This window comes from Puma concolor, chromosome D2 (genome assembly GCF_028749965.1).
Source record: "Puma concolor isolate L17-30 chromosome D2, mPumCon1.1.hap2, whole genome shotgun sequence".
Classification (NCBI taxonomy): Eukaryota; Metazoa; Chordata; class Mammalia; order Carnivora; family Felidae; genus Puma; species Puma concolor.
The window spans coordinates 48,255,972-48,283,045 of NC_141677.1; the positions used below are offsets into that span (position 1 = coordinate 48,255,972).

General features: G+C 38.8%; 1 protein-coding gene across 4 annotated transcripts in view; it reads right to left on the minus strand.

Moving 5' to 3' along the window:
- Window positions 1-27,074, minus strand: part of ERCC6 (ERCC excision repair 6, chromatin remodeling factor) — a 79,523-nt gene that overhangs the window by 21,018 nt on the left and 31,431 nt on the right. For 3 of the 4 annotated variants that reach the window (XR_015241695.1, XM_025918162.2, XM_086680256.1), the window contains exons 6-10: window positions 25,257-25,382; window positions 19,434-19,592; window positions 12,662-12,797; window positions 3,168-3,338; window positions 2,543-2,719 (exon numbers count right to left, since the gene is read on the minus strand). Coding sequence is in view for 3 of the 4 variants with exons in the window: in XM_025918162.2 (XP_025773947.1) it covers window positions 2,543-2,719; window positions 3,168-3,338; window positions 12,662-12,797; window positions 19,434-19,592; window positions 25,257-25,382 (769 nt within the window). In the remaining variant the exon portion in view is untranslated. The remainder of the gene's footprint in view (window positions 1-2,542; window positions 2,720-3,167; window positions 3,339-12,661; window positions 12,798-19,433; window positions 19,593-25,256; window positions 25,383-27,074) is intronic. The other variant, XM_086680255.1, reaches the window with a different exon arrangement.

A 27,074-nucleotide genomic window follows, 5' to 3' on the forward strand; every position in this document is an offset into this window, starting at 1 on the left:
TGATATTGCATTATCTCCCCTGATCACAGTCCTCATTACCCTGTACTACGATCATCGGTTTATCACGTTCCCACTGTGCACCCACCACTGGAGTGGATACTATTCAAGGTAAGGTTCTCGTTGCCAGCCACTTCTCATCATTTTAGCCCCAGCCTAACACAATAAATTATCTGCTGACAGACTATCTTCTTGGGATTCAGTAATTGATGGCAACCATGGACATATAAAAGCAAATGTAAAAACAACACCTCTGCTCCCAAGGACCTCATAGCCAAAAAAGAGAAAAAAAGAGAAGTACACAAACTTCTGAAACAAGGCCTTCAAAGAAGAAACAAGACCATGTTTACAGGTCTCAAAGTCGCTCCCCATAAGTGATTTATTAATTCCGAAGGAAGTGGTTAACTTCAAAGAGTTTAGAGATCTGGTAAATACCCACCTTACCCACCACCACCAACTACAACCACCACCAATGAAGCGACAGGCCAACAGCATGAGCCTCCAGATGTGAAGAACTGAGAAACGCAAGTCACAGAGAATGTGAGACAAACCCAAAGTGAGGCACTTTCTACAAAACAACAGGCCTATAGTCTTTAAAATTATCAAAGTCATGAAAGGCACAACAAAAACAGAGGAACTTTTGCAGATTAAAGGAGGACTAAGCAGGGAAAGTACTGGAACAACTGGCAACATGTGAATGACTACACTTCAGAATTATACCAGTGTTGAATTTCCTTCTGATTTTGATGTTTTTACTGTGGCTATGTTCTTAGGAAATACACCCTGAAGGATCTGGAGGAAAAGGGCATAATGTCTGCAACTTGCTCTCAGATGATTCACACAAATCAGTATAAATTTGCATGCACATGTACAGAGAGATGGGGGAGAGAGAGAGAAGGAAAGACCTAACAAAGGTGGCAAAATGTCAGCAAATGCTAACAAGTGGTGAATCTAGTGAAGAGTGTAACAGTTCTTTTTACAATTCTTGCAACTTTCTGTTAAGTTTGAAATTATTTCAAAGTAAAAATTTGTTAAGGGAATGGTATAAATGATGGACAACAAGAACTCAGTGGAGGAAGAAGACTCTTATAAAAGTTAGTTATAAGTCATTCCATCTCAAAATGTAAAAGGTATTAAAATGGTTTTAACAATCCTCTAATTTTAAAGGGCTAAAATTCTTTCTCTAAATATTTTAAAACACGTAAATGTCTCTTTTGGTGGATGGCTTTATTTCTGGGTCAGTCATGACCTGGCAGGTACAAGTCCCGCAGGAGGTCTGTGCAGAGACCCTGCTCCTCACCGAGGCTGAAGCTGCCTCCAAGTGCCACAAACTGCCCTCAGGTCAGCCTCCTGACATTCCTCTCGGAGCAACTCCCTTTTCCCAGTCACCCAGACCTAAAACCTCAGGGTCTGCTGCAGCAAGCTCACCACGTCCGCTCCATTTCCTTTATCTTGTCGGCCCCCACATCTTGTTTCTTCTGCCTACAAAGATGCCACTTAGAGCTTTTGCTCTTCACCTTCCTCCTAAGAACCACTGCCCAAGTCCAGGCCCAGGTCCTCATCACCCTCACTCCTAACGATTCCTGAGGGTCCCTCAAAGCCAGCCTCCCTCCCACAACCATCTGCAGCCTGGGTGACTCTCCGAGAGCAACCTCCTTTCAGCCTCCTACTTGGATACCTTCTGTGGCTCTTTGCTGCCTGAGCACCTCTGCCTGCATCCCTTTCAAGGCCCCCATTTCTGGCATCCGCACCTTCCCTGTGATATATCTCACAAGCATCTCCAGTGCAATCAGGCATGTCTCTTCACTGCCCGTGGCCATATAACGTGGCTGCATTCATATTGCTGCCCTAATCTAGAATGCCCTCGCTCTTCTTAGAGGGAGGCAAACCATACGAAACTCTTAAATACAGAGAACAAACTGAGGGTTGATTGGCGGGGGGGGGGGGGAAGCAGGGGAGAGGGGAAAATGGGTGATGGGCACTGACGAGGGCACTTATTGGGATGAGCACTGGTTGTTGTATGTAAGTGATAAACACAGGAATCTACCCCCAAAACCAAGAGCACACTGTATATACTCTATGTTAGCCAACTTGACAATAAATTATATTAAATAAATAAATAAATAAATAAATAAATAAATAAATAGAGTGCTCTCACTTTTCTTAGCCTGTTTTCCCAGAATCAGGTTAAGGGTCACTTGAGTGTTGCATTAAGTCCTCTCTGAACAACTCAATCCTCCCTGGCTTCCCCTTTTCTAAGCTTTTACACTACCTTGTCAGATGTACTAAATTATATACTGTCCAGAACTGATTCATCCTTGTTTCATAATTCTGACTGCTCCTGAATACTTTACATGAGTTTTTAAAACTCATCTGGAAAAATATATGCTATCAAGCACAAATGATTTTGCGATTTTTGGCAGATACTGGTTTATAAGCTTGGCCATTTCCCTTATATTATGAATGACTTGGCTACAAAGTATAGTACTTAGTAGGCACATTTAAATATTAAAATGCCTGAAGTGTTACCTGCCCAATACATTACCTGTACTGGGGAGGCATTTGAATATCCCCCCATGGTGATAGGAACCGAGAACTGCTCCATGAACACAGGCAACGTGCCTAACTTTCCTGGGAAGATGAAGTCAAAGAGCGACCACAGCTCCCGGAGGTTATTTTGCATCGGTGAGCCGGACAAGATGATGCGATGAGGGGTGCGGAACTATTTCGGGAAAGAAAACACTTTTTTATTAAATTCACTTTCCAAGGGATGACTACCATCCCAACCCCAAAATCCTCCCATGCAATCCTGTTAAATTGTAACACTTTTACATATCATTTTAGTCATCTCCAAAACATGGACACTTTATGCAATTTTAATTCTTCAATTACATGTAAATAAATAGGGAAGAATTTTTCTTATTGTTCAAGCTGAATACTACAGATCAGAGTCAGGTTTGGTTACATCTTAACAAATGACCCCTAAAAGAGACATTTAGTAATATGAACAATTAGAATTTTTAAAAATATGATAATGGGCAAGAATAAAGAATTTTCTGCATTAAAGCAAAATGTGTATTTCAAATCCTTTATGCAAAGCCCCTAAGTGTGTTACTCTCAATTAAACACTATTTTTCACCTGGAAATCCCCCAGTTATAAAAAGTCATACCTGTTTGCAAGCAAGGGTGACAGCAGCATTTGGATTTCGAATTTTGTGCCCCTCATCCAATATCACATAGTGCCAGTCATGCCTGCTAATGTCATCTTGCATCAGCCGAATGTAGGAGTAAGAAGTGATCAAAATGCCATGACAATGAGCAATATCTCGAATTAGTTTCTCCTAAAATATGAAATGGAAAAGCCAGTTTTAAATAAGCTCATTTAAATAAGTTAAATGAGTGTTACTCTTTAAGTGGCAACCTTTCAATCATGATATAATCTAATGCACTTTTAAAATATGTATACAAACATAATATACACAATTATACATTATTAGCACTGGAAGTTTACTTTATGTTTCATTAATCTGTAAGTGGTACACACAGACTGCCATATCTACTATTAAGCGGGGGAGCCTCAAAAGAAGACTAGAAAAAGTTATAATATGTAAACCCTTACCCAATTTTTATTTTTCTAAAATATCCTTCTGTGTCAATCCTTGTTAAATTTAAATTTTTTTTTTCAACGTTTTTATTTATTTTTGGGACAGAGAGAGACAGAGCATGAACGGGGGAGGGGCAGAGAGAGAGGGAGACACAGAATCGGAAACAGGCTCCAGGCTCCAAGCCATCAGCCCAGAGCCTGACGCGGGGCTCGAACTCACGGACCGCGAGATCGTGACCTGGCTGAAGTCGGACGCTTAACCGACTGCACCACCCAGGCGCCCCAATCCTTGTTAAATTTAAATCAACAAGGAGATGGGAAGTGATTATTTTAAAACCAGAAAAAGAAAATGAGAGAAAAACCAAGGAGACAAGACAAATCCAGGAGCTCTACCAGTATAAAACATGAAATCCGAGAGAAGAGAGTAGAAAAGGACATAAAAGCAATGGTTTTTTTTTTAAGGTAGCAAAGGGACAATCTTTCCATAATTGTAGGGGGAAGGCTTTGACCCTGGAATTCTGCATTGATCCAGACTAGCAGTCATGCCTGAGAGAAACAATAAATTCACCTTCAGACAGGCAGAAACAGAAAACAAACTAGAGACAGATTAGGTAGGGTATGTTATATATCCAGCCAGTGAGAGGTGACTGCACCAAAGAACATGGTACCTTTCCAAGAGCAGAAGAAAGTGTGTCTAGAACACACAGCACTCTGCAGAACGGCGACAGCAGAGCTCCCTGAACCGAAATGCTCATCACACACAGAGCACTTGCAGCAACTCTCTGAAAAAGGACAGAGGTCCTATTACTAACCCCTGTTTTACAGATGAGGAAACCAGTAACAGACCAGGTCACACAGCTGGTAAGTGGAGGAGTCACGATTTGAAAGTATAAAGGCAGCCAACTCCAAAGCTAGTATTAACTAAGTATTAGGCAATGCTGCCTCATACTTAACTGTAAAAGAAAAAAAAATTTAAGGGAAAATTACATGTAATATATATATACCAGTTCTCAATATAAATAACAGGTATCCTCTGCTTCAAACTAGCCACTTCACTTTTAGGAAAGACCTATATTAGTATCTTGTTTTTGCCAACCAACGGAAATCCAAAGAGGATTTCGCTTTTATGAGAAAAGGTGAAAAGCAAAATTAGTGTTCAGTGTTTGTTTAGCAGGGAGCCATTCTAGAAGCATTATGCACCCCAGCAACTAGAGTGGCGCCACCAGGCTCCTTCTCCAGGAACTACACTCAGCATCTTGGCAGTAAGCTGCCGTGCTTGGAAGCGGGTCCATATGTGTTTGGTGCTGTATCTTGACTTGTTTTGTGCATGTTAGCAAGATGTGTCGTAAAGTATCAGAAAAGCCTTAGAGAGGTTATTTTTGCGGTCTGGGGATGCTCGTTTTTCCATATAAATTAATGGCAAGGGCTTCTTCACTTCATGCCACTTCAGTGTATGAAAGGTTTTATGGGAACGCTCTACTTTTGGGTAGTGGGGAAACCTATGTTAAAACAGTAGGTGAATATGAAAGCATTGTTTTAAATGCTAATGAAACTGTTCAGAATAAATCTAAAACACAAAAAGGGATATATTTTTCAGTGTCACTGTAATTCCTGTTTGGTTTAACAAAACCTAGAGTGTGTACCGGAGAAAATAAAAGTGTACTAAAAATGCCACCCTAAGGACAGAAAGGGGCACAGGTGACACACACTGTGTGGTTCTTAATTGTGAAAGAAAAATAGGTTGGATTTACATTTGTAAAAAACAAGCCCACCTACTGATCCACAGTTGCTACTTCAACACAAATACTAGAAAAGAAACAGACTGTAGAATTATCAAGGGGGAAAGGTAAGAGAAAATAGGGGGAAAAGTCTGGAAAATAGAACACAAAAAATACAATAGCTGGTTTCAGACTAAATGTACCAGGGGTCTCCACAACGATAGCAGGTCATTAGCAGAGAGACTTTTCAATGGGTGGATACACACAGCCAAACCCTTAGACCCAAACTAGACTGGCACTGAAAGTTGAAAATATGGGAATTACCCAAGAAATGCAAACAGAAACAGGGCAGATCTAGAAATACAAGTATCAGACAAAAGGAACTGACCAGAAAAAAAGAGGGGCATTTGATATTTTAAAGGAGATAACACACCAAGGAAGAGGAGCCAGGCATGGCCAGGCACCTGTCTACCAAAAAGCCCTACAACAACCCACGAGCACAAGCACTCAGAGCTGCACTGACGAAACAGTACATCCACAGCCTGCAGGACAACCGACCACAGCCTCCCAGAGTTTTTGACAGGTCAGAAGAGAGAAAGTAAGATTAAAGAAAACAAAAGGTCAAAAATTAAGATACAAATGTTCTGATGTGCACTCTCCATGAGCTCCTTGTAATAGCTATCCGCGGAGCTTTTGACCACACAGAGAACACTCGTTCTTTACGTGCCACTGAGGCAGAAATCAAACTAAGCAGTCAATGCAATCTGCTAAAAAAGGAAAATGAGAGAACACGATAAAAACAAAAATTAGTGGACATTAAAAAAAAAAATAATAAAAACCCTGGTAGAACTAAAAAAGTAAAAAATCGAAACAGCTCACTGAAAAGACCAGACAAACCTCTGTAAACTCAGCCCAGAAAGCAGACTCAGATGCACAGCATGAGAAATGTCAAAGGAACACAACCCAGATGTAGACAATACACAAATACGTATTCTCACCAACACCACTGGTGAGCTAATGCCAAAACCCTGAACACTTTGACAGAAAGAAGATGACTATTAAAAACATAAAGTACCAAAATGGACCCAAGAAAAATGAGACAAACCGATCAGACCAATTACTGAAGAACTTGAAAAAGATGGTATGCTCTTCTCACCAAAAGTCAACCAGACCCAAAGGGTTTCATGAGTAAAGTAAGAATCCATCCTGTTGTTTAAACTGTTCCAAAAAGCAGGAAAAGACAGGACGCATTTCAATTCATTACTGTAAGACTAGTAAAACCTTGTTTTCAAAACTAATAGACACAACACACATGTGTGTGCACTCCCTACTAGAGATCCATTACTTTATAAATAAAATCTAGTAGTATATTAACCTAATAAGGCTCATCACAGGAATACAAGAGCGAAATATTCGGAAACCTGATGTAATAATTCATGTAATCACAATTATACAAATTTTGTAAAACTCAACATCTTCAAAAATGACTTTAATATTACGTTAATAAACTAGGATTGGAATATTTTTCAATTCAATAGAGTATAAAAGGGTACAATAGGAGCCAAAGAATTTTGAAAGAGAAATATAAAGTGGGAGAAATGACCTTCTCATGTCATAACACACTCAAAACTTCCAAGTTAATAAAACTGCCTTAGAGGATAATTAGGATATCTGGTATGTTAAAGGTTCGACGGGAGATCTGTATTATCATTATCATTATTATCATTATTATCATTATTATCATTATTATTATTATTATTATGACTACTACTCTGCCATCCCCCTATTCCCAATTTTCAATGCCTGCACAGTACTACACTGAAGACCACACGTGATTAACCATTTCCCAACTTTGTACCTTATGATGAATGTACAGTAAAAACCTCAGGGCTCACAGCTTTACAAACACACATATAGGTTCTCCTGGGACTCACCTCCCTCCACTTTGCCCTTACGACGCTGCTATTCCAATGCCACTGGCCCCACCACAGCTACCAATAGCGCCCATGAAGAAAAGCAGGCTGTCCAAAGAAGCACTACTCTACCTCAAACACCTCATCCCGTCAGTCCTGCGATTTTTTGAAGCCCAAGTAGATGTTAATAATTCCTCTGCATCTAAATTTTCCCCTGCGACTGTGGACAGGCAGCTACCACAACTCTACCCCCATTTTCCCCTCCAGGAGAGCAGTGGCTGCTCAAAGTCATGAAGCAGGTAGGACCCAGGAAGATAGCAAACTGAAATACAGAACATGAGTGCTTAATTTCTCCTCTAGACCTGGAGCTCTGTGTATACATAGAGAGAAGAGGCGGGTGAAAACAAGTACAAATGTTTGGGGCTTCAAAAACAACACAAGTCAAATTACCACTCACGTTTATAAAACATCCACTGCATTGTAGCCAAACCCCGCAAATGTAGGCCTACTTGCTCATGACCCTGAAACTCCTGTTAGATTCAGGATGGTCATTCCATTAACCCCCCAGGAATACTGCTCCAAACTGGATTCTGGACATCACTTCAACAGAGTTAAACAAATGAGATGCCAAGCCCGTCAAATACACACCAGTGGAACCGTGTTCAGCTTCTTTTGCAGGTATAAGGATCAAAGTTTATTTGGAAAATTCTGTAATGTTAAGCTATAGAAATACAGAATTTCTACCATATTCAGAAGATATATGACAGTGATTAAGAATCAAAAGGACACTTTTATAAAAAGAGTAAGAATCTTTTTTAAAAAATATCCCTATTGAAAATATAACCTCCACTTAACAGCCACTGGGTAAAAACACCATCTAAGATTATTTGTTTTCACCTGATTCAATCTCAGAATTCTATAACTGCCTAGACTGGAGTTTCAATAATGGTGAATTGTTGAATATTATGGACGTCTCTATCCAAACACTTAAGACAAATCATCTCGGGCGGTTTCAAATTAAAAGCTTGTAAAATATGTAACCTCTCCTAGTTTTTGCAATTAATAGGGTACATCTGCAATTAGCCTGACTTACTGAATGCAGTGCTGTTGTCATTAAAAGATGTCTGTGGAAGTGCTGCTGTTATTATGGAGGCTCAGGAGACCAATCCCTCCTAGAGGGCAAACAGTGGACTGGTAGAAAACAACAGCCATAAATCACACTGTCAGGCAGCGGGGAGAGCGGAGTGGAGCACAGGCACATGAAGGCCATTCACGGTAAACACAGCACGGCAGCTTCCCGGGCAGGATTTACTGCACCTGTAATTAATTAAAATTTCCTTCAAGCTAAATCTTTAATAAACAAGGATTTGTGCTGACAATGAAGAAAAAAGGGCTCCAGCAACATAATTTTACAATATACTTCACAGAACAAGCATAGCATCTATCATTTCTTGTATCAGGTGTATACACTGTCTCTAAAGTTAATAGGAATTACATCACTTTGTGTTATAATTTGTGTACTTGGAATGGGTCTGAAATATTTAGGATGCTTGAGGGACCATGTGGTCCTTTTCTACTTTTATCTGGTATGTCTCTACTTGACTCCCTTCCAGCTCGTTAAAAAGCCAAGTCTTTTGACTCCTAGCATTCCAGAAAACAGGCCTTTTTTTAAAGAACACGTGATGGCAGTTTCATCAAACAGCCACGTTTTCCTGTGGTTTGTTCTTTAATCGTACCTTGCATTTTGCAAAAAGAATTTCAACATGCTATTTCATTGTTTCCATTTGGGGCCAAACGTATCTGGATGTGAGAAAAAAAGGTCTAGAAGTGAATGCCCACGAACGTGTTTGATAAAGCAAGTGTGAACCTTCTATCTAGAATGTATTTATACTCAATCAGTCAGAAACATCAGAGCATCTTTTCTTGACTACTGAGAAGAAGGAGTCTACAACATTCTTTGTTTCTAACAGTAAGAATTAACTGAGTTACATGCCAAGGAAAACACTAAGCTTTTGTGTACATCTATTACCCCAATAACTCTTCACAAAATTAGCAAAAAATACTCATTTTTCAGGACATCAAACTAGGCTCAGAGAAGCTAAATGACTTGCCCAAGGTCACAAAGCTATCAAACGGCAAATCCAAGATTGGAACCCTAGTCTGGTAATGACAAAATGTGTGCTTTGGAGCCTTTAAGCTATTGTTGCATTTCCCACTCTTCTGCCTCTAAGTGCCACAAATTTGTCAAAGTGAGATTAAACTCTTTGAATTATCGAAAATATTCCACATAATTACTATATCCTACATAGCAGGAAAAGGTAGGAGAGACAAAGTGACAACTGTTTCAGAATATAAGCATGAAATTTCTCATTATGTATCTTCCAACAAATTGAAAAAAGGGTCCTTAATAATTAAACTTCATAACAGTGCTAAAGACGCCACCACCCACTGTGAATTATGTGAGAAGTATCACAAAACTGCCTTCTTTTATTATCTTTTCATATATTTTCTTTCCCCAAGAAAATGGTTAGCTTTTCAAGGTCAGTTAAAAACATCACAGCCATTTTTTGGAGCCCTAACAGCATCAAATACGTACAATATCATGTTTATAGTTATTCAACAAATGTATGCTAATTGACTCATATCAAGTTTCTCTATGTTAGAAAAAAGGGATCATGAAACATAATGAGAAATGGAAAATCTTAGATTCCTATTAGATGAGATTTCAATTGACCATTAAAGATGATTCAGAAGACTGAAAATGTCTTTATCTGATTTGATTGTTTGGCTGAAATATTAGCCACATATATTTTTGCATGGCTCCTGGGTTTGCACTTGATAATTCTAAATTACGCTGTCAATCAAATACAATAGTAACAAAGATAATATAGGGTCACATGGTGAGAGAGGTGGGAAGCTACAAGGCAATGTAAGGAAGAAGAATGATAGATGTGTTCCATTCAGAAATGGTTTGATCACTTGATGTCTGTTCTCTAAATGAAATTTTTTTCTAGTTTTTAAATTTTTACACCGTATCAGCTACAACAAATCATTAGGAAAATCAAGACAATCTACTTGAATAAGGAGAACAATTCTTGAATTATTACTTTTAAGTTTTCTAAAGAGAATTTCTCTTCTGTATTTTCTCTATCACTGAATGTCCCTATGCCAGAGCACCATTATCACATTTAGATGGGACAGCTACTGGACACAGAAAGCCCCACCATGGAGAAAAAGAATCTCAGCTGATAAGGACAGAAAGTAAGTTAGGCATTACATGCTGGGTTAGACGTCAGACTAGCAATGACAGAATATTTGAAATATGATTAAAAAACATAAACTGTACTGCAATGTAACACATTATCTGTAAGCCAACAGGAATGCGTGGGGTGGTGACAAAGATCTTCACACATAAATATAAAAGGAAGGGGCAAAGGTATCAAATGTCACTTTGGTGTTTGAATCCAACAGCTGGAGTTCTGATCTCAGGAAGTGTTAGTAACAAGGTCTGTGCAAAGGATTTAAAGTATTTTCAATGTGTCCTCATCACAAATAACAAACTGATACTAACAATAATGAGTAATAAACTGATTGTGTTTCTAAGACTAGTCTGTAAGATGCAAATGAACATCTTTTTTATCTTTTGCATAACAACTTACATCTTTAGAGATCTGGAATACTTCATAATGGAAAAGAAATGGTAGAGTTAATTAAGGGTCAGAGGAAAAACACAAGTCTACAGCTTTTCCTCAAAAGTTAAATAAGAAACTTCAGGTTAAGGTCCTTGGTAAATGGTAAAGCACTGAAAAAATTATGAACACTCATATGTATGCAGGTGTCTGTGTGTGCAAAACGACCTCAGAAGATGAAACCACTGTAAACAAAAGTGAAATATCTATTCTTTAAAGTTCTGCCCTCCAAACAAGGAAGCAAGTTGCACCAACAGAGACCTTACACTTACATGAAGACAGTTCTTCAGTTTAAAATAAAAGAGGAAATGCAGGTAAGCCACGATATACGGTGAAAGTGAATAAATGCCCTTCAGTATCCCAAAAGAAAAGAAAAGGTTGAAGAGGAACATATGAAAAGTGTACCTCTTAAAGAGAAGCATCAACTAATGAATCCTGCTGCAAGAGTTTGCAACATAAAACATTAAGAAACATCAATAGACAGACAAGTGAAAAAAGGCATCAAAAATGTTTTACAGGGTTGACGGAAAGATAGTTACAATTTAGTTTGACTAGAAAGAACAATCTGAACTGTTATTTTCATGCTGTTAAAAATCACTGGATTTTTTTTTGTTTTGTTTTGATCACAGCATTAACCCTACTTCATTAATTATTTTAATTCAGTTTGTTACCATCACTTAAAATTCAGGGCAAAGTCGACTGATTTTAACAGCAGCTACTATAAGCAAGATTCCATCTCACCAACCTTGAGCTACCAAATTATAAACAGTCCTTATTCACTTCTATCAAAAGTTCCACTTACTCACGATCATGAACAAAATGGGACTCTGGGAGGAAAGGGGTACTGGGTGAACCCGCGGAAAGTGGAGTTTAGTGGCTCACATGCATCCACCTCAGTGAAGCAAACATTCAGTAGCTCTTTCAGGTACGCTGCTCTTGTGGGGGGAACACAAGAGCTCACTCAAGAGCCCCAAAGACTTGGGAAAGAAAGAACTCATAACAAACCGCCACTTCCCGTCAATAATGTAACCTGCAAACCCACAGCAAAGAAGGGTAATTATTCATTTAGGCAGAGTCTGGATGGTCAGAGATGAGAATTTAAAAGTATAATACAACCTCTCTATGCTACCCACTGGAGCACAGGTAAACTTCCTTTTTAATGTGACTAAAACTACAAATAAGTGAAGAAATTCAACTTTCAAAATCCAGTGGTTATGCTTACATGATGACCAAGAATTCAGAGACCAAAAAAGCAACTTAACTAAAAAGCAACAAAACAAATTAGGAAATTCGCAAAAAGGAAGATTGTTCTTTCGTCACTAAGAATATATTTAAAAGCACGTTAAATGCATTTACCAATGAGGTGTTCTATTACTCTTTCCTTAAACTGTGTAAGGCCACTAATGCCCCAAATCCAGCTGGCTGACTGTTATGTAAGCCCCGATGTACGGTCCCACTCATGCTAATAGGCTTGTGGTGCCCTGTCTGTGACCAGTTGTATTTTGCTGGACAACAAACATGTCTCAACACCACTATGAACTGTTAGAATGATAAAGCTTACATTCCTAATTGTTTTGAAAATACAGAGATCTAAATTAAATCAGTGACAATAAGATTAATGCAGAAAAGAAATACGAACATACATGTGAGAAATATAGGCATCAGAGGGAAAACAAATATGTAAAATGGAAGACTTTAAAACCAAGCAAACCATAAGGTACTGAAGTATTATAGTGTTACCTTTTTGTGAGTGTAAGAGCCAGTTTCATGCAGAATTGCCACTCTGAATGGAGGCCACCACGTGTGAAATTCCTTCACCCACTGATGCATCACTGTCGTTGGACAGACAATTATAGTCGGACCCAACCCCTTGAACCTGCACCCAAAACATCCAAGAAGAAAACACAACCATGAATGACAGCATATGGGTGATTAAGCACTAAAAAACAAAAAAGGAAACAAGTAGAAAGCTAACAGTTTAAAAAAGAAGAGTCTAGCTATGGAAATTTATTTTTTCTTTAAAGAAAAAGCTATTGAGGTTAAAACCCAGTAAGTGAAATCTAGAGTAAAGTAAATGGAAATTGAACAAAAATTACATAACAAAAATACTTTCCTTTCCTCTTCTCCAGATAAGGGAAAATATTACAGGTTTCTTCAAACCAAAGAGAATCTTCTGTTTGAAGCTTTACAGCCTACGAAGAGTTTTCACTCACACAATTTCAATCAACTGCACAGCCCTAGAAAGTAAGCAGGACAGGAATGCTGCAGTGTTCCGGGGCTCTGGAGGCCGGCACGCCTGAGGCAACATGGTTACCAGCAGACGCCGCAAGGCCTAGAGCCAGTCTTTGCCCACCACAGCCTGCCTTCACTGCGTGGTGCTGCTCGCTTCTCTGGAGGGCACCACAGTGACCGCTTCCACTGGAAAGCCCATGCCACGAGCACAGCTGCGCTGTTCTCACAGAGCAACAGAGCACTACGTGGCAAGAGGCTTAACGACAGTCACCCACTGACCCAGCAATCCTGAAGAAACATTTATGTACCAGGATACGCACCGTAGCATATTTACAATGTGGAAAAAGTGAGTGCTACCTAAACGTCCATAAAGACAACGACTGAACAAACCATCCCATTTCTTTAATTCAGCACAAGCCAGTGGGTCTGGACTCCAGCTCTGCACACATATGTGTGCTCTTGCACACATAAAGTGCAAGATCCTGGGCACATCAACTTAACCTCTTTGAACCTCAGCTTTCACATCTTAAAATGGGAATAATAATAGTACTGATCATATAGGGTTATATAAAGATTAAATCAGTTAACACCTGTAAAATGCTCACAACAGGGCCAGATAGCAAATATTACAAGCTTGTTAAATAACATTGAATATCATATAACCATTAAAATCATTTTTGAAGAATATTTAAAAAGCTGGAATAATACTCATAAGAAGTCTTTTAAAAAACCAAATTATGGAATCATCCCATCTCACTTACACACGGAGAGCCGGTAGATTGGTCCTGGTGGCCACTATCTCAACATCCATCTCTCCTCTCTCCTTCCTAACAGAACCACCATTTTGTTAGGTATCCTCTCTTCCTTCCCACACATGTACTTGATGGGACTGACGACTGCCTGGCTGAGGCGAGAGGGGAAAAGCAGGAACCCTGGTTCACGCACAGCAGTCAGCACACAGTACCCCCTGGTGATGCTCACTCTTCCACTCAGGGCCTGGCAAGCCTGGTTCACTCAGGGTAAGGACGGACTTCCATTCTAGGCTGCGGCAGAGTTTGCTCTTTTGGGTGCTCCTACCAATGGCTGATGGGCAGTTGGGTTACAGTGCAAGGAAACCTGATGACTAAGAACTGGCCATAGGAGAAAACTGAAGTCCCTGGGTCCCTGATCACATCACTGAGCTGCTGATCATACTGTGTCCACTGCCCACCTCCTCCATAGGTTCTTAGGTATACTACACATACTGTGAACATCGACTCGACATAAGGTTTCCCTTACTGGCAGTAAAAATATCCTGATACACTGCACACCACAAGTAACTCACTGCATGTGTACCATCCTGCCCTTTCCCCCTGTTACAGTGGAAAAAGTATCCCTTTTTTGTCTGACCAATCCCTTTGCCTGTCCTTACCTCTCACTCATTCTGGGGCAGATTCACTACCACTCTCCCCCTCCCCCACCTTTTTCTGCCCCAAAAGGATGCTGAATATCTGATGCTAGATGCACACTGCATATGCTTTCCCCAAGCTACCTCATTAATTCCCATAGTTGTAATTTCTCCCTTTACACTGATGCCCTCAAATCTAGGTCCCCACCTCAGATCTCTTTCCTGAACTGCAAAGTACCATACTCTTGAATGTCTAATTGCTGGCTGACTTAGATGTCCCCACAGCACCACACATCATTCTTCTCTACCTCGCCCTCCTCCCATGTTTCCAAACCCAATGGAAAGAACTGTCACCCACTGTCCAGGTATCCGAATTAGAAATGCACGCTTCCTCACTGATCTGTCCCTCTTGTTCTCTACCATACCCAACCTATGCTGACTTCATGCCATGTCTACCTCCTAAATCCCTCTGAAAGGCACCCTTCTCTCCATCTACACTGTTAATGCTCCAGTTCTGGCTACTATCACCTCTTACCTAGGTTACTACACTTTTTAGCACAGTCATTTCAGAAAGGCAAAATCTGAATGTCTCATCCCTTTGCTTGAAAGCCTTCAATGTTTGCCCACTGCGCTTGAATAATCTACACACCTTAAGCTGGCCTATGAGACCACAAGGATCTGACCTCTGCTCACCTCTTCAGCCTCACCTCTCTCACTGCCCCCATCCCAACATCTGCCTCTGTGGTTCAGCACTCCACCTGCCAGTGCTGTCTTCAGTTTCTACGAAGTACATACTCCTCTGATCTCTCAACCTTCCCCTTGTCCCCTCTTACCCTCTTAACTGCCATCTACTTGTGCTTTAGCTCTTGAGCTTCTCCAGGGTCTTCCTCTTTCCCTCCAGATAGGTTAAGGATCCTTCTATGGTATATCCACACTAGACAGGACCCCATACTAACCCTACCGTGACACATATCACTCTTATCGTAAATGTGTATTAGATCTTTCCTAAGCTCCTTGAGGGTAGGAATGGCCTTTTCTTCAAATGATCTCAATGCCCAGACCACAGGAGATAATGTATATTGGCCTTTTTAAATGAAAACATTTTCTTAAACGTTGTTAGAAAATATACTGAAATGTTAAAAGAGATGATTTCTGAGTTAGGGAATCATGTAATTTTTATTTTCTTGCTACAGCTCAGTAAATAATTCCTGAGCTTAAAAAAAATTTTTTGTAGGTTACTCAGAATAAATCACACAGTGCTTGATGTATTAAAAATAATCTTCTGCACAACTCAAAAATACCTAATAGAAAACAAGCCATAACCAAAATGAGGCTTACCCTTATATTCCAATGTGACAAAATGCCTCCACCCACTTCTAAATCCTCTCACCCTTCAGCTACAGTCACTGTCTCTGCCCCTCTGCTCCATATTAAGGTCTCAAGAAGTCAGAGGCTACAACAGACTGACACTTCTCACTGAATTCCCAAGCCAGAATCTGCTCCTCACTAAGGGCAGGTCCCATGCAGGACCTCAAGCTCCCTGGGGAGGGCATGACTTTGCTCTGGCCTCTTCCATGGCTACATTCCTTTCTAAAAGGATTAAATGCACCAGCTTCTTTACATCCTCCAAGGGGAACAAGAGTTATCATCAATATGCACTTAGCAGGGATTAGGAAACAACCAACCAAAACCTCTTTAAAATATTCACAAACTCACTTTCAAGTAAGCATGAATATACATACACACTGTATTCAGTTATACAGCATTTTTTCTTTTTATCACATGCTTTCTGCAAACGGCTACATTGATGACTCACACTTTGTCATTTAAGGCCAATATTTTATTCTAGCTAATCATCTATCTGGCATTACTATACCCTTTAATTTCTGCCATTTTCCCTCTATTAGAAGACTATGAAGATTTTCACATTGAGTGGAAATCTAGGAACAGACCTAGATTGTTCCTGAACCACAGAAGGGTCAATCAAATCCATTAACAGTCACATCAACTGAATCACCCTTTTCCAATCCTCAATACCAGTGAGATGAGCATAAGAAAAGGCTAAATGTACTAGAATGATTAGCATCAATTACCAAACTGGCTAAAATTTCTTTCATCTTTGATTATCATTGATTATCTAATGAGTTTAGGGCAAGGCAATAGCTCCAACAGTCAAATACTTCAACCTGCAGGATGGAAATCTGCTATACATTGGTTAGAACTTACCAGGAATTACAAAAATATTTACCTTTGGAAGTTCATTAATTTTTTCAGGCCACTTATTGGTAACTAGAAAATTACTAAATGATATCCAAGACTCTATTAACTGAAGTTTGAAAGGTAAGTAATTTATTTTCTCTCCATCATGAAATTCGGGGGGCCTATCATTATAACAGGAACAGCCCCGGGAAGAGAAGGTAGTATGTATACATGATGATCTGGGATAGATTTTTACAACTGCATGTAATAAGCTACTCCCTCTTTTAAAACCAAACACACATGCAAAATACATTAAAAAACAGAACCAAAAGAACTTCTTTACCATCAAGTTTCTTCTTGGCATCCCAGAGATTTACACTGTTTTAATGATCATGGACCATAAAATTGCAACACAAAGACCATCTCAGGTCAGGGCCCCAAGTCTACGGCTTGCAGGGGTTCAGAGAAAATGTAAATAGCCAAGGAAGCAATGTCAGCTCATGCAGAACTTCATGTGACCATTTGTCTATTTTTCTTTAGGACATAAGCACAAAGAAGAACTCCAAGTTCATCTAGTTACAGAGGTGGACATGTTATAAACTTGTGAGGAAAATGTGATACAATTTGGTCTGGCACATGGAAGTGGAGGGGACCAAGCTCCCCAGTACACCTCTATCCATAAAGGGCCCGGTGGTTTGGGTGATACACAACTGCATCCTGGGAAGCCACTTCTACCAATACTATTTTAATAAAGACAATCTGGGCTACAGTCCAGCATGCCACACTATTTCATTATGAAACAGAGGATATGGGCATTGATGGTTAAGTGATTACAGCTGCTGCTCACTGTTAACCCTGATTTCCCTCCTTGTCAGACTGCCACCACTCCAGAGAGCAAGTTTTAATTTTTAGATCAAAACTACACTGCAGGGATGACCTGAGTTTTCCTAGGCCCAGCATATCAGACTCTACACAAGTTTCATGATAATAGAAAGGGAAGGAAAGATAAGAGATGGGAAATAAGAAAATCCCAGATATCATTTAAGGAAAGAAAGACAGTCTTAGAAACCATCAGGGGCAGCTTGGGGCATTCCAGTTATCCAAAAAGAAAGAAACAAACAAACAAAAAAACACCCATGTAGACACGCAGAGCCAAGCCAATCAAAGCGCTTATTTAGAACACAGAAAGCACTTTTTAAAATGCTAAACTGACACTCATAGAGAAGAAAACACACTAACTGTTCATTTTCAACTATGATTTTTCCCTCGGGCTGGAATCTTTCCACCTTTCCAAGCAAAATATGTAATAGAATTCTAATATTGGAAGCAAAACCTCTGCTTCAGTATAACCTCCATGTAATAACAAAATATTTAGTATTTTTAAATCTCCAAATGTTTTTTCCCTTTCTTATGTCATATAAATATTCCTAAAATATTCTAAAACTTTAAGTAACACTCATGAGAAGGCTGATCTGTTAAATTAATGGAAGAGTAACGAAGAAAAATAAAGCACTACTGAAGATTAAAAAAAAAAAAAAAAGTTCTTTACTCAATAGTTTATGGTTTGCATTTGGCTCCCTACTAAACATTTCTCTGGGGATAAACCAGAGTGCAGGACAGTAACTTTCTGCAGTTGCTGACTTCAAGCACATTGACACTATGTTAAAGGTATCTCCAAACCCTATTTAGTAAATGTCTGAGGTTTCTACAACATAACCATTTGGTAGATATCTTGCTATTGTTACCCATTAGATAAACCTATTCAAATACAAGGAGCTCTCAGATTATTTGGGTTCAAGAATAAATACCCACACGATTTACCTACTATTAGTTTTACCAATACTGATTTACATAGAGCCAATTTATAGCTTCAATATGGAAATAAATGCTCACTGTATTTCAAGATAAAATGCTTCAATCCCAACACACTGAACTGATAGTTTAAATGCTTATTCTTTCAGAATACCAAAGCTTTAATAGTTCATTTCAATTCCTAAAGAAAATAAAGATTGCAATCTAAACATAATTTTCTATCATTTTAGGCAGTCATTTAGGCTTTGGCTTTAGAATTGATATAAAAATCTTGAAGATTAGGAGAGGGAGAAGAAAGCAGAGTGAGCAGACAAGTAATTTCATGTAAAAAAAAAAAAAAAAGCACTATCTATAAATGCTATCGAGCATACTGATTATAAAAGAAATTCGGCAGAATGGCTTCTCCAAAGCTCCAACCTTCCCCATGAATAGACTTTGCACTTACTGTAATGCTCACCTGGTCTCCTGCCAGAACAAAATATTTTAATGTAAAATTTAATAAATGGAACTAAAGGTATTATGCCCAATTTAAAATTCCATATTGTGTAAACTATCGATATTAACATAATTGAGTTTGTAAACAATCCATTTGTAGAAGCTAACCTTAGACACTGTATTGACCCAAAATATCTAGTGGGGCTCATCTGCAAAATGAAGCATCAATGCCTGGAATTCATTAAAAGTGTTACATGTTTAATTTCTCCTGCCCTACAGCTCCATTGTCTCGTAAAAATTTTCCTTTGATGTCCCCCACTAAAAGAATTAAAGGAATATTGTAATTGAAATGTCATCAATAATTCACAAGACCCTCCTCCACAGCAATACATCTGATGAAATATTAATTGAGCTCCACAGACTGACAGTCTGCAGAGGAGCACTTGCCTGTAATTTGAACCACGAGTCCTGATCTTGCTGTAGCTCAGACCTGCCAAGAAGGCAATTATCTGGATGGTCTTGCCCAATCCCATTTCATCTCCCAGAATTCCTCCTGCCTGCTGGCAGTGCAATTCCCACAGCCACCTAACACCTGTCTGCTGGTACCTACAACAACAAACACCAACAAGAAAGAGAAAATGGCAAATGGTGGATAATACAGATCATAACAGAAAGTACTCATGAATTAATCATTTGACTAGGTTCTAGTACCAGTCAGAGAAACATGCCGGATGTGTGTTTTACATGAGTATTATATTTATAAGGTCATACATTTTTGATTACCTAGGCATAAAATCACAAATTTTTCTTTATAGAACACATTAACACATTTCTAATTAAACTGATAGATGAGGTAATTAGGGACTATTTCATTTCTTTTTCAACATTAGAAATAGCTTAGTAAACAAGCAAAAATTTATTGTCTTTTATTCAATATCTTTCTGGAAAAAAATCTCACATATCTTTAGTTATATAAAGTTTCAATAATTTGTCTATGAAAAAGAGGCATTAACATTTACGTTTTCTATCTCAGCAGCATCAAAAAGCAAGACAGAACACCACAATTTACAGCATATACTGTTGAAAAGTCACTTGACAATTACATTATCTTTTTATAGGAAAATTTTAATTGAATTTTGAGGCCATAAACAAGTCTGAATAAAAGGGCTGCTCACAAAATTAGTACATGACAGATGATTCTGTCATATTATTAGCAGATGCAAAAAAAGAACAGTTTAAAGACAACACAAAATATCTTTTTAATATTTTAAAGCAGAATTTGATTCAGAGAGTTTATCATAAATACAAAAAGATCAGAGCTATTAAAATTTTAATTTTTTTAATGTTTATTTATTTTTGAGAGAGAAAGAGTGTGAGTGGGGGAGGAGCAGAGAGAGGGAGACACAGAATCCAAAGCAGGGTCCAGACTCTGAGCTGTCAGCACAGAGCCTGACGCGGGGCTCAAACCCACGACCACGAGATCATGACCTGAGCCGAAGTCAGATGCTTAACCGACTGAGCTGCCCAGGCGCCCCCAGAGCTATTAAAATTTTAAATAAGGAGTACAAAACAAAAAGAAATAATATGTTCCCCTCTTAAAAAAAAAAAAAAAGTTGGTATTTTCCTTTCTCCACTAAAGGCATAATTTATAATCTAAAAATGAAGCTTAAAAAAAGGAATAATGCAAGAGGCATTTCTGAGAGTGAAGGAAAGACAGTATCATGGAATGGTATGAAAATTACCAAGTTTAAAAAAAAAAATCTAAGGCAAAAAACACTTACAGGACAACAAAATCTACAGTTTTTTCTTTTTTTTTTCCCCAAAGAAAATACCAAGGCTGATGAGTGCTCCACCCCATCACAGTTTGGGGGCAGCTGGGTGGCCACTGGTTAAGCGTCTGATTCTTGATTTTGGTTCAGGTCATGATCTCCCAGTGGTTGGTGAGATCAATCCCCATGTCAGGCTCTGCACTGTCAGCAAAGAGCCTGCTTAGGATTCTCTGTCCTTCTCTCTCTGCCCCTGCCATGCTTTTGAGCACATGCACATGCTCTCTCACTCTCTCTCTCTCTCAAAATAAATAAATAAACTTAAGAAAGAAACAATACAGGTGGTTTTCTTGTTGGTTTACTGGGTCAGTATTTAGTCTAGTATGTGATCTGTCTACCTAGAATCTCTGTGTGAACTCCAGTCCTTGCTGAGCCACACTTATCTAATCTCTTCTTAATTGTATGTTATAATTTCCCCCCAATAGTTTGCAAATCAATTCCAAAAGTGTGACTCTAGCTGTTGCCGTTACTATCATATTAGGAAAACTCTGAATAAGAATGCTGCTGCTCATTAAGGATTAAAAATCAAAACATAGTAAAGTCTAGTATGGATAAAAGAACTTTAGATCCAGGAAGAAGGACAAGTTCTATTAACACATGGTATGTACAGAGAATGACGGCTACCAACTCCTTTAGAAGCCAACTGCTGGGGAGGCAGCTGGCCAGGTGGTTTGGATACAGCCCCACAACCATCCTGCATAAAGATGATCAACCCATTTTATAGTTAGGAAATGAAAGCACAGAGGTTAAATAACTTGCCAAAAGTCACACCGCTGGGAAAAAAAAATGAGCAAGCCAGAATTAAAATCCAGAACCTCTCCTTCCAAAGTGACTCCACTTAGGAGATAATCTTGACCAGCAGTTCTCAATGGGGAGTTATTTGGTTACCTAGGGGACATTTGGTAATCCCTGGAGTCATTTTTGGCTGTTAAAATTAGTAAAGCATAATTGTCATCTAGTGGGTTGAGTCCAGAGATGCTGTTCAACATCCTACAATGCACAGAATAATTCTTACAACAAAGAATTATTCTGCCCAAAATGTCAGTTGTGCTCAGGATGAGAAACACTGATCTAGGCTAAAAGCTGCTGTGAACCAGTTACACTGGACCAATTTCAGCTGTGGATAAAGATGTGGTTCAGGGGTGCTGGGGTGCCTCAGTTGGTTAAGCTTCCAACTGTTCATTTCAGCTCAGGTCATGATCTCATGGCTGTGGGGTCAAGCCCCATGTCTGGCTCTGTGCTGAGCAGGGAGCCTGCTTGGTCTTCTCTCTCTCCCCTTCTCTGGCTCTCTCTCTCTCAAAATAGAAAAAAAAAAAAAAAGATGTAGTTCAAAAAACTCCCCCAAAAAACTGATGTACGATCGGAATCACTAAATACTGACAAACCTCCTTTTTCTGAGGTGCAGAACAACTATGAGACCAGCTCCTCCAGGCAGAGCAGGGACCTCAATCTCCCAATGATCATTCTAGTGTTTCACTTTTAAACTACATGGCCTCCCTCCAATAAGGGTGCAACACCTCTCTTCGTTTGGGGCCAATCAACTTAAGGCAGGAAAAATCTAGAGGAGCACTTGAGAAGTCATCAAAGGAATAAAAAGTGGCAACCGGCACGGTATCCCAAAGGGAGTCTGGGAGGGCATTAAGACAGCTGCATCCTATGTGACCCAGGAGAGGCAGTAATAGCGTGCCCGGTGTTTCCTCACCTCCAAATGTAATCTCCAAGGGTACCTGAATAGCATATGATTATGTGTTTATAAAATGAATAACACTAAAGAAATGGTTTAAGGAAAAGTCTCCATTAGGCGGCCCTGTAAGTCGTATCACGACTTTCTACAAAGGCCCTCAGACTGCACCCGCACATGCTGGCTGAGGCGTCAGTGGCCCTGGGTTCTGGTTTCGGCAGCACCACTGACAGACTAAGGGTCTGTTGCTTTCGTTTCCTAATAGAAACTGTAAACAGTTACACACTGCAAATGAAAGCAAGTTAACACAATTCCGTTTTCAGAACCTTTAAAAAGCATATAAAAATTACTCCTTCAGAAAAAGTTAAAGATTTTTTACAGGCTATTATAAAATAGTAAAAAATGACTATACTGTGCTTCCCCCATGAGACTGAAGTATCACCAAATAACCACAAATAATTGGTTTTTCTTGGCACTGTCACACTAACCCAAGACTGCATTTGCTAGTGTGGCTAAAAGTCAGGTCAGAAGACTGAAGTTTGTCATTTGATTGCTACATTATACAGATGAATGCATTTGCTGGGCAAATTTTCAAAACAGAATTTTAAAAGTTAAACACAATCTTGCAGAAAATAGCACTTAAATAGATAATTGTACCTTCTGACTCCCTTGTGTACAACTACACCCTGTTAATTTAATTCCACAGAGGGCGGTAAATACAGCAAAAATATATCGACAGCTTAAAATTAAACTGGCCTGGCTAAAACTTAATCATCAAAGAAAAATGGAGACACATCAATCCTATTAATTTTTCTCATACAGCAGAAGAAAAGGAACAGAAGTTTAATAACACTTATGAAATATTTAAAAACCTGTTTTTGAGAAATGAACACAAAATACTTTCCAGAAATGTGCAATTAAGACTAATTAAAACAGGGGCGTCTGGGTGGCTCAGTCAGTTAAGCACCCGACTCTTGGTTTCGGCTCAGGTCATGATCTCACGGTTCGTGAGATCAAGCCCCACATCAGGCTCTGCGCTAACGGTGCAGAGCCTGCTTGGGGTTCTCTCTCTCTCCAATCTCTCTGCCCCTACCCCACTTGCTCTCTCTGTCAAAAATAAACAAACATAAACAATTTTTTTTTCTTAAAAAGACTAAAACAAGCAAACGTACTTACATTAACTACTATAGGGTTAATAGTCAATACCCTGAATCCTATATGCACCTAGTAATCAAAGTTTGGTTCGACTGTGAAATTTCCTTAACAGAAAATCTCACACTTTCACAAAAATGCACTCAACTTGCCTCTTGAGCATATTTGCCAACTCACTTACTACATGTGTAGAAGCATCCTTATTTGTTAAATCAATTTAATTTATAATCTGGGTATTCCTTTTGCTTGTACAACACTGATACTATTTGGCCTGTTCCTTAAGAAGCAATCACTTTAGAGCCGACAAAAAGAGAGTTGTCAATAAATGCTGTCTTTATGAACCCTTCCATAGTTAATTTTCATGTGGGAGAAGCAATAAACAAAGAAGCCACCTCTCTGGGCTATAAAATGATTCATCTGCAAAAATTACTAGGGAGATTCTGGCCTGAATTTCCACATAGGTCTTCTTCTGTCCAGTTAGGACAACCCAACCAAGACACTTCACATTTTCAGGATTTCAGCTTTCCTATACATTAGTGGGATAAAGTAACTACTCCCAACTCCTTCTGCCCACCCTCTCCTCATAGAGATAAAAACTGAAACTATAAGACCTCTGAGAGAAAAGATAAAAAGCATGTTATTTTTCAATAGAGATCTTGCACAAGTTTTCAATAGAGACTATTTTCAATAGAGATCTTGCACGGTTGACAGGTGAATCTATGAAGGAGATTAAACATAACTGTCTCAAAGAAATTAAGTTCACACCCTGCACCCAACTACCAAGTGATGCTACTAGACAGAAAGCTATTTAATGGTTTAACTTCCTCTATGCATTGAAGAAGCCTTCCTAAATTATCTTGTTAAGTAAATCCCAGGAGTGATGAGACTGAAAATGTGCCTCAGTATTTACATTCATCATAAGAGACTGGCCCAGGCCAGGTAGGCTACAGGCACGCATCTATCACACAGCTCCCAGTTATCCGGAACACTTGGCCACTTCACACATGAAACACAGTCTCACATAGCAACTTAATGCTAAAGGTGTTTGCCTATACCTTCTCTTTTGACATTAGAACAACATCTGCATAAAATATTTAGATGCACATTTGGTCAGCTCAGAAGTATTCTACCCTTAGGTACAACATAAAACACTTAGATACTACTCTCAATAGTTTTTTATTTCTACACAGAAGTAAAAAAACAAAAACAAAAACAAAACAAAAAACACACCCCAATATTGATTTTAATATACATCTCTTCTTACTTAATCTGACTTAAGAAATTAGAGATTTGGTCCCTTAAATTTACTAAGAGCAAAAAAATAATCTGATGGAGATGGCTTTTAAATGTGTTGCTTCTAGGCTGCAGAGACAGGTCCACATAGACTCAGCAGCTTACAAACATGCCCAATGTGAACATTAGTCAATTTATTATCATCTACTTTTAATGAGCAGCACGTGGCTAAAATTTCATTTGATGGTATCCGTATCTGCAATACATTGTTACAAGTACCTTAAGGGTCCACAGGTAACTACTGTGTAATTCCTGAAATATTAATTTGTACACAATGGCTTGATGACAGACATAAAGGAAAGAACACACAGCACATACTTAAAAAGTTTTTTGAACAGAAAACCCGGGATTTTAAAATCGTCAAACTCGGCATCGCTCTCCTCAGAATCGCCTTCAAGCTTCAGACACTTCTCTTTGTCCCGCAGCCTCAGCTTATTCCATCTCCTACCATGAAAATAAAAATCATATTTCCATTATTTTGGTTGCATGATTAGAATATAGTTCTAGATAATGCACAAGAAAAAGAAGAAAATTAGAATGGTCTTTTAGCTTTCTACTACCATCATTATCCAAAACACTGATACTCAAAAAAAAAAAAAAAAAAAATTCTCTTTTCCTTCTTTCTCAATTCAATTCTTATTTGAATTATTATAGCTGCTTTAGAAATCTTTCTGGAAGGTCCCATTTCATTATCAAAACTACTTGTTCCTCTCCTGGCATACCCTAAAGGGAAATTTCTATGCTAGTTCCTAAGATATATGAACTTAATTCTAGAAAAGACTCAGTGAAAATTTCAATATAACTTAATCTCCAAAATGACAGTATAACAAAAAATAGATTTCATTTATAATTACTATTTCTGTGCCAAAGGTATGATAGTCATAGCATAAAACAGCATAGTGTCTTGAACATAAAGCAAATTTTTGGTCAAAACTGCTATATATCAGATTAACATATGAGGGGGCATCAGCAATATCAAAAGACTGACAATTGACTTAGAAAAAATGTTTCCACTAAATAAAATCTAAGTTATAAATTTAGTAATAAGATGCTTTTAAGATATAAAATAAGATGAATTGTTACTCAAAAACTAAAAATAGAACTACCCTACGACCCAGCAATTGCACTACTAGGCATTTATCCAAGGGATACAGGTGTGCTGTTTCAAAGGGGTACATGCACCCCCATGTTTATAGCAGCACTATCAGCAATAGCCAAAGTATGGAAAGAGCCCAAATGTCCATTGATGGATGAATGGATGAAGAAGATGTGGTATATATACACAATGGAGTATTACTCGGCAATCAAAAAGAATGAAATCTTGCCATTTGCAACTACGTGGGTGGAACTGGAGGGTATTATGCTAACTGAAATTAGCCAGTCAGAGAAAGACAAATATCATATGACTTCACTCATATGAGGACTTTAAGAGACAAAACAGATAAACATAAGGGAAGGGAAACAAAAATAATATAAAACCAGGGAGAGGAACAAATAGAAGAGACTCATAAATATGGAGAACAAACTGAGGGTTGCTGGAGGGGTTGTGGGTGGGGGGATGGGCTAAATGGGTAAGGGCATTAAGGAATCTACTCCTGAAATCATTGTTTCACTATGTGTTAACTAATTTGGATGTAAATTCTAAAAAATAAAAAAGTTAAAAAAAATGAGTATTTATATTTCAGAAGGGTGATGCCATGTATGTATAACGAAAAAATGTCAAAAGATCTGAAAGTCTTTTTTTTAAGTGTTTATTTTGAGAGAGGGAGAGAGAGAGAACACACACACACGCAGGGCAGGGGCAGAGAGAAAATCCAAGCAGGCTCCACACTGTCAGCGCAGAGCCCAACGCTCAGCTCGATCTCATGCTTCATGAGATCACAACCTAAGCTGAAATCAAGAGTTGGATGCTTAGGGGCGCCTAGGTGGCTCAGTAGGTTGAGCAGCTGACTTCAGTTCAGGTCATTATCTCACGTCTGTGGGTTCAAGTTCCACATGGGGCTCTGTGCTGACAGCTCAGAGTCTGGAGCCTGCTTCAGGTTCTGTGTTTGTCCCTCTCTCAAAAATAAACATTAGAAAAATTAAAAAAAAAAAAAAAAAAAAAAAAAAGAGTTGGATGCTCAACCAACTGAGCCA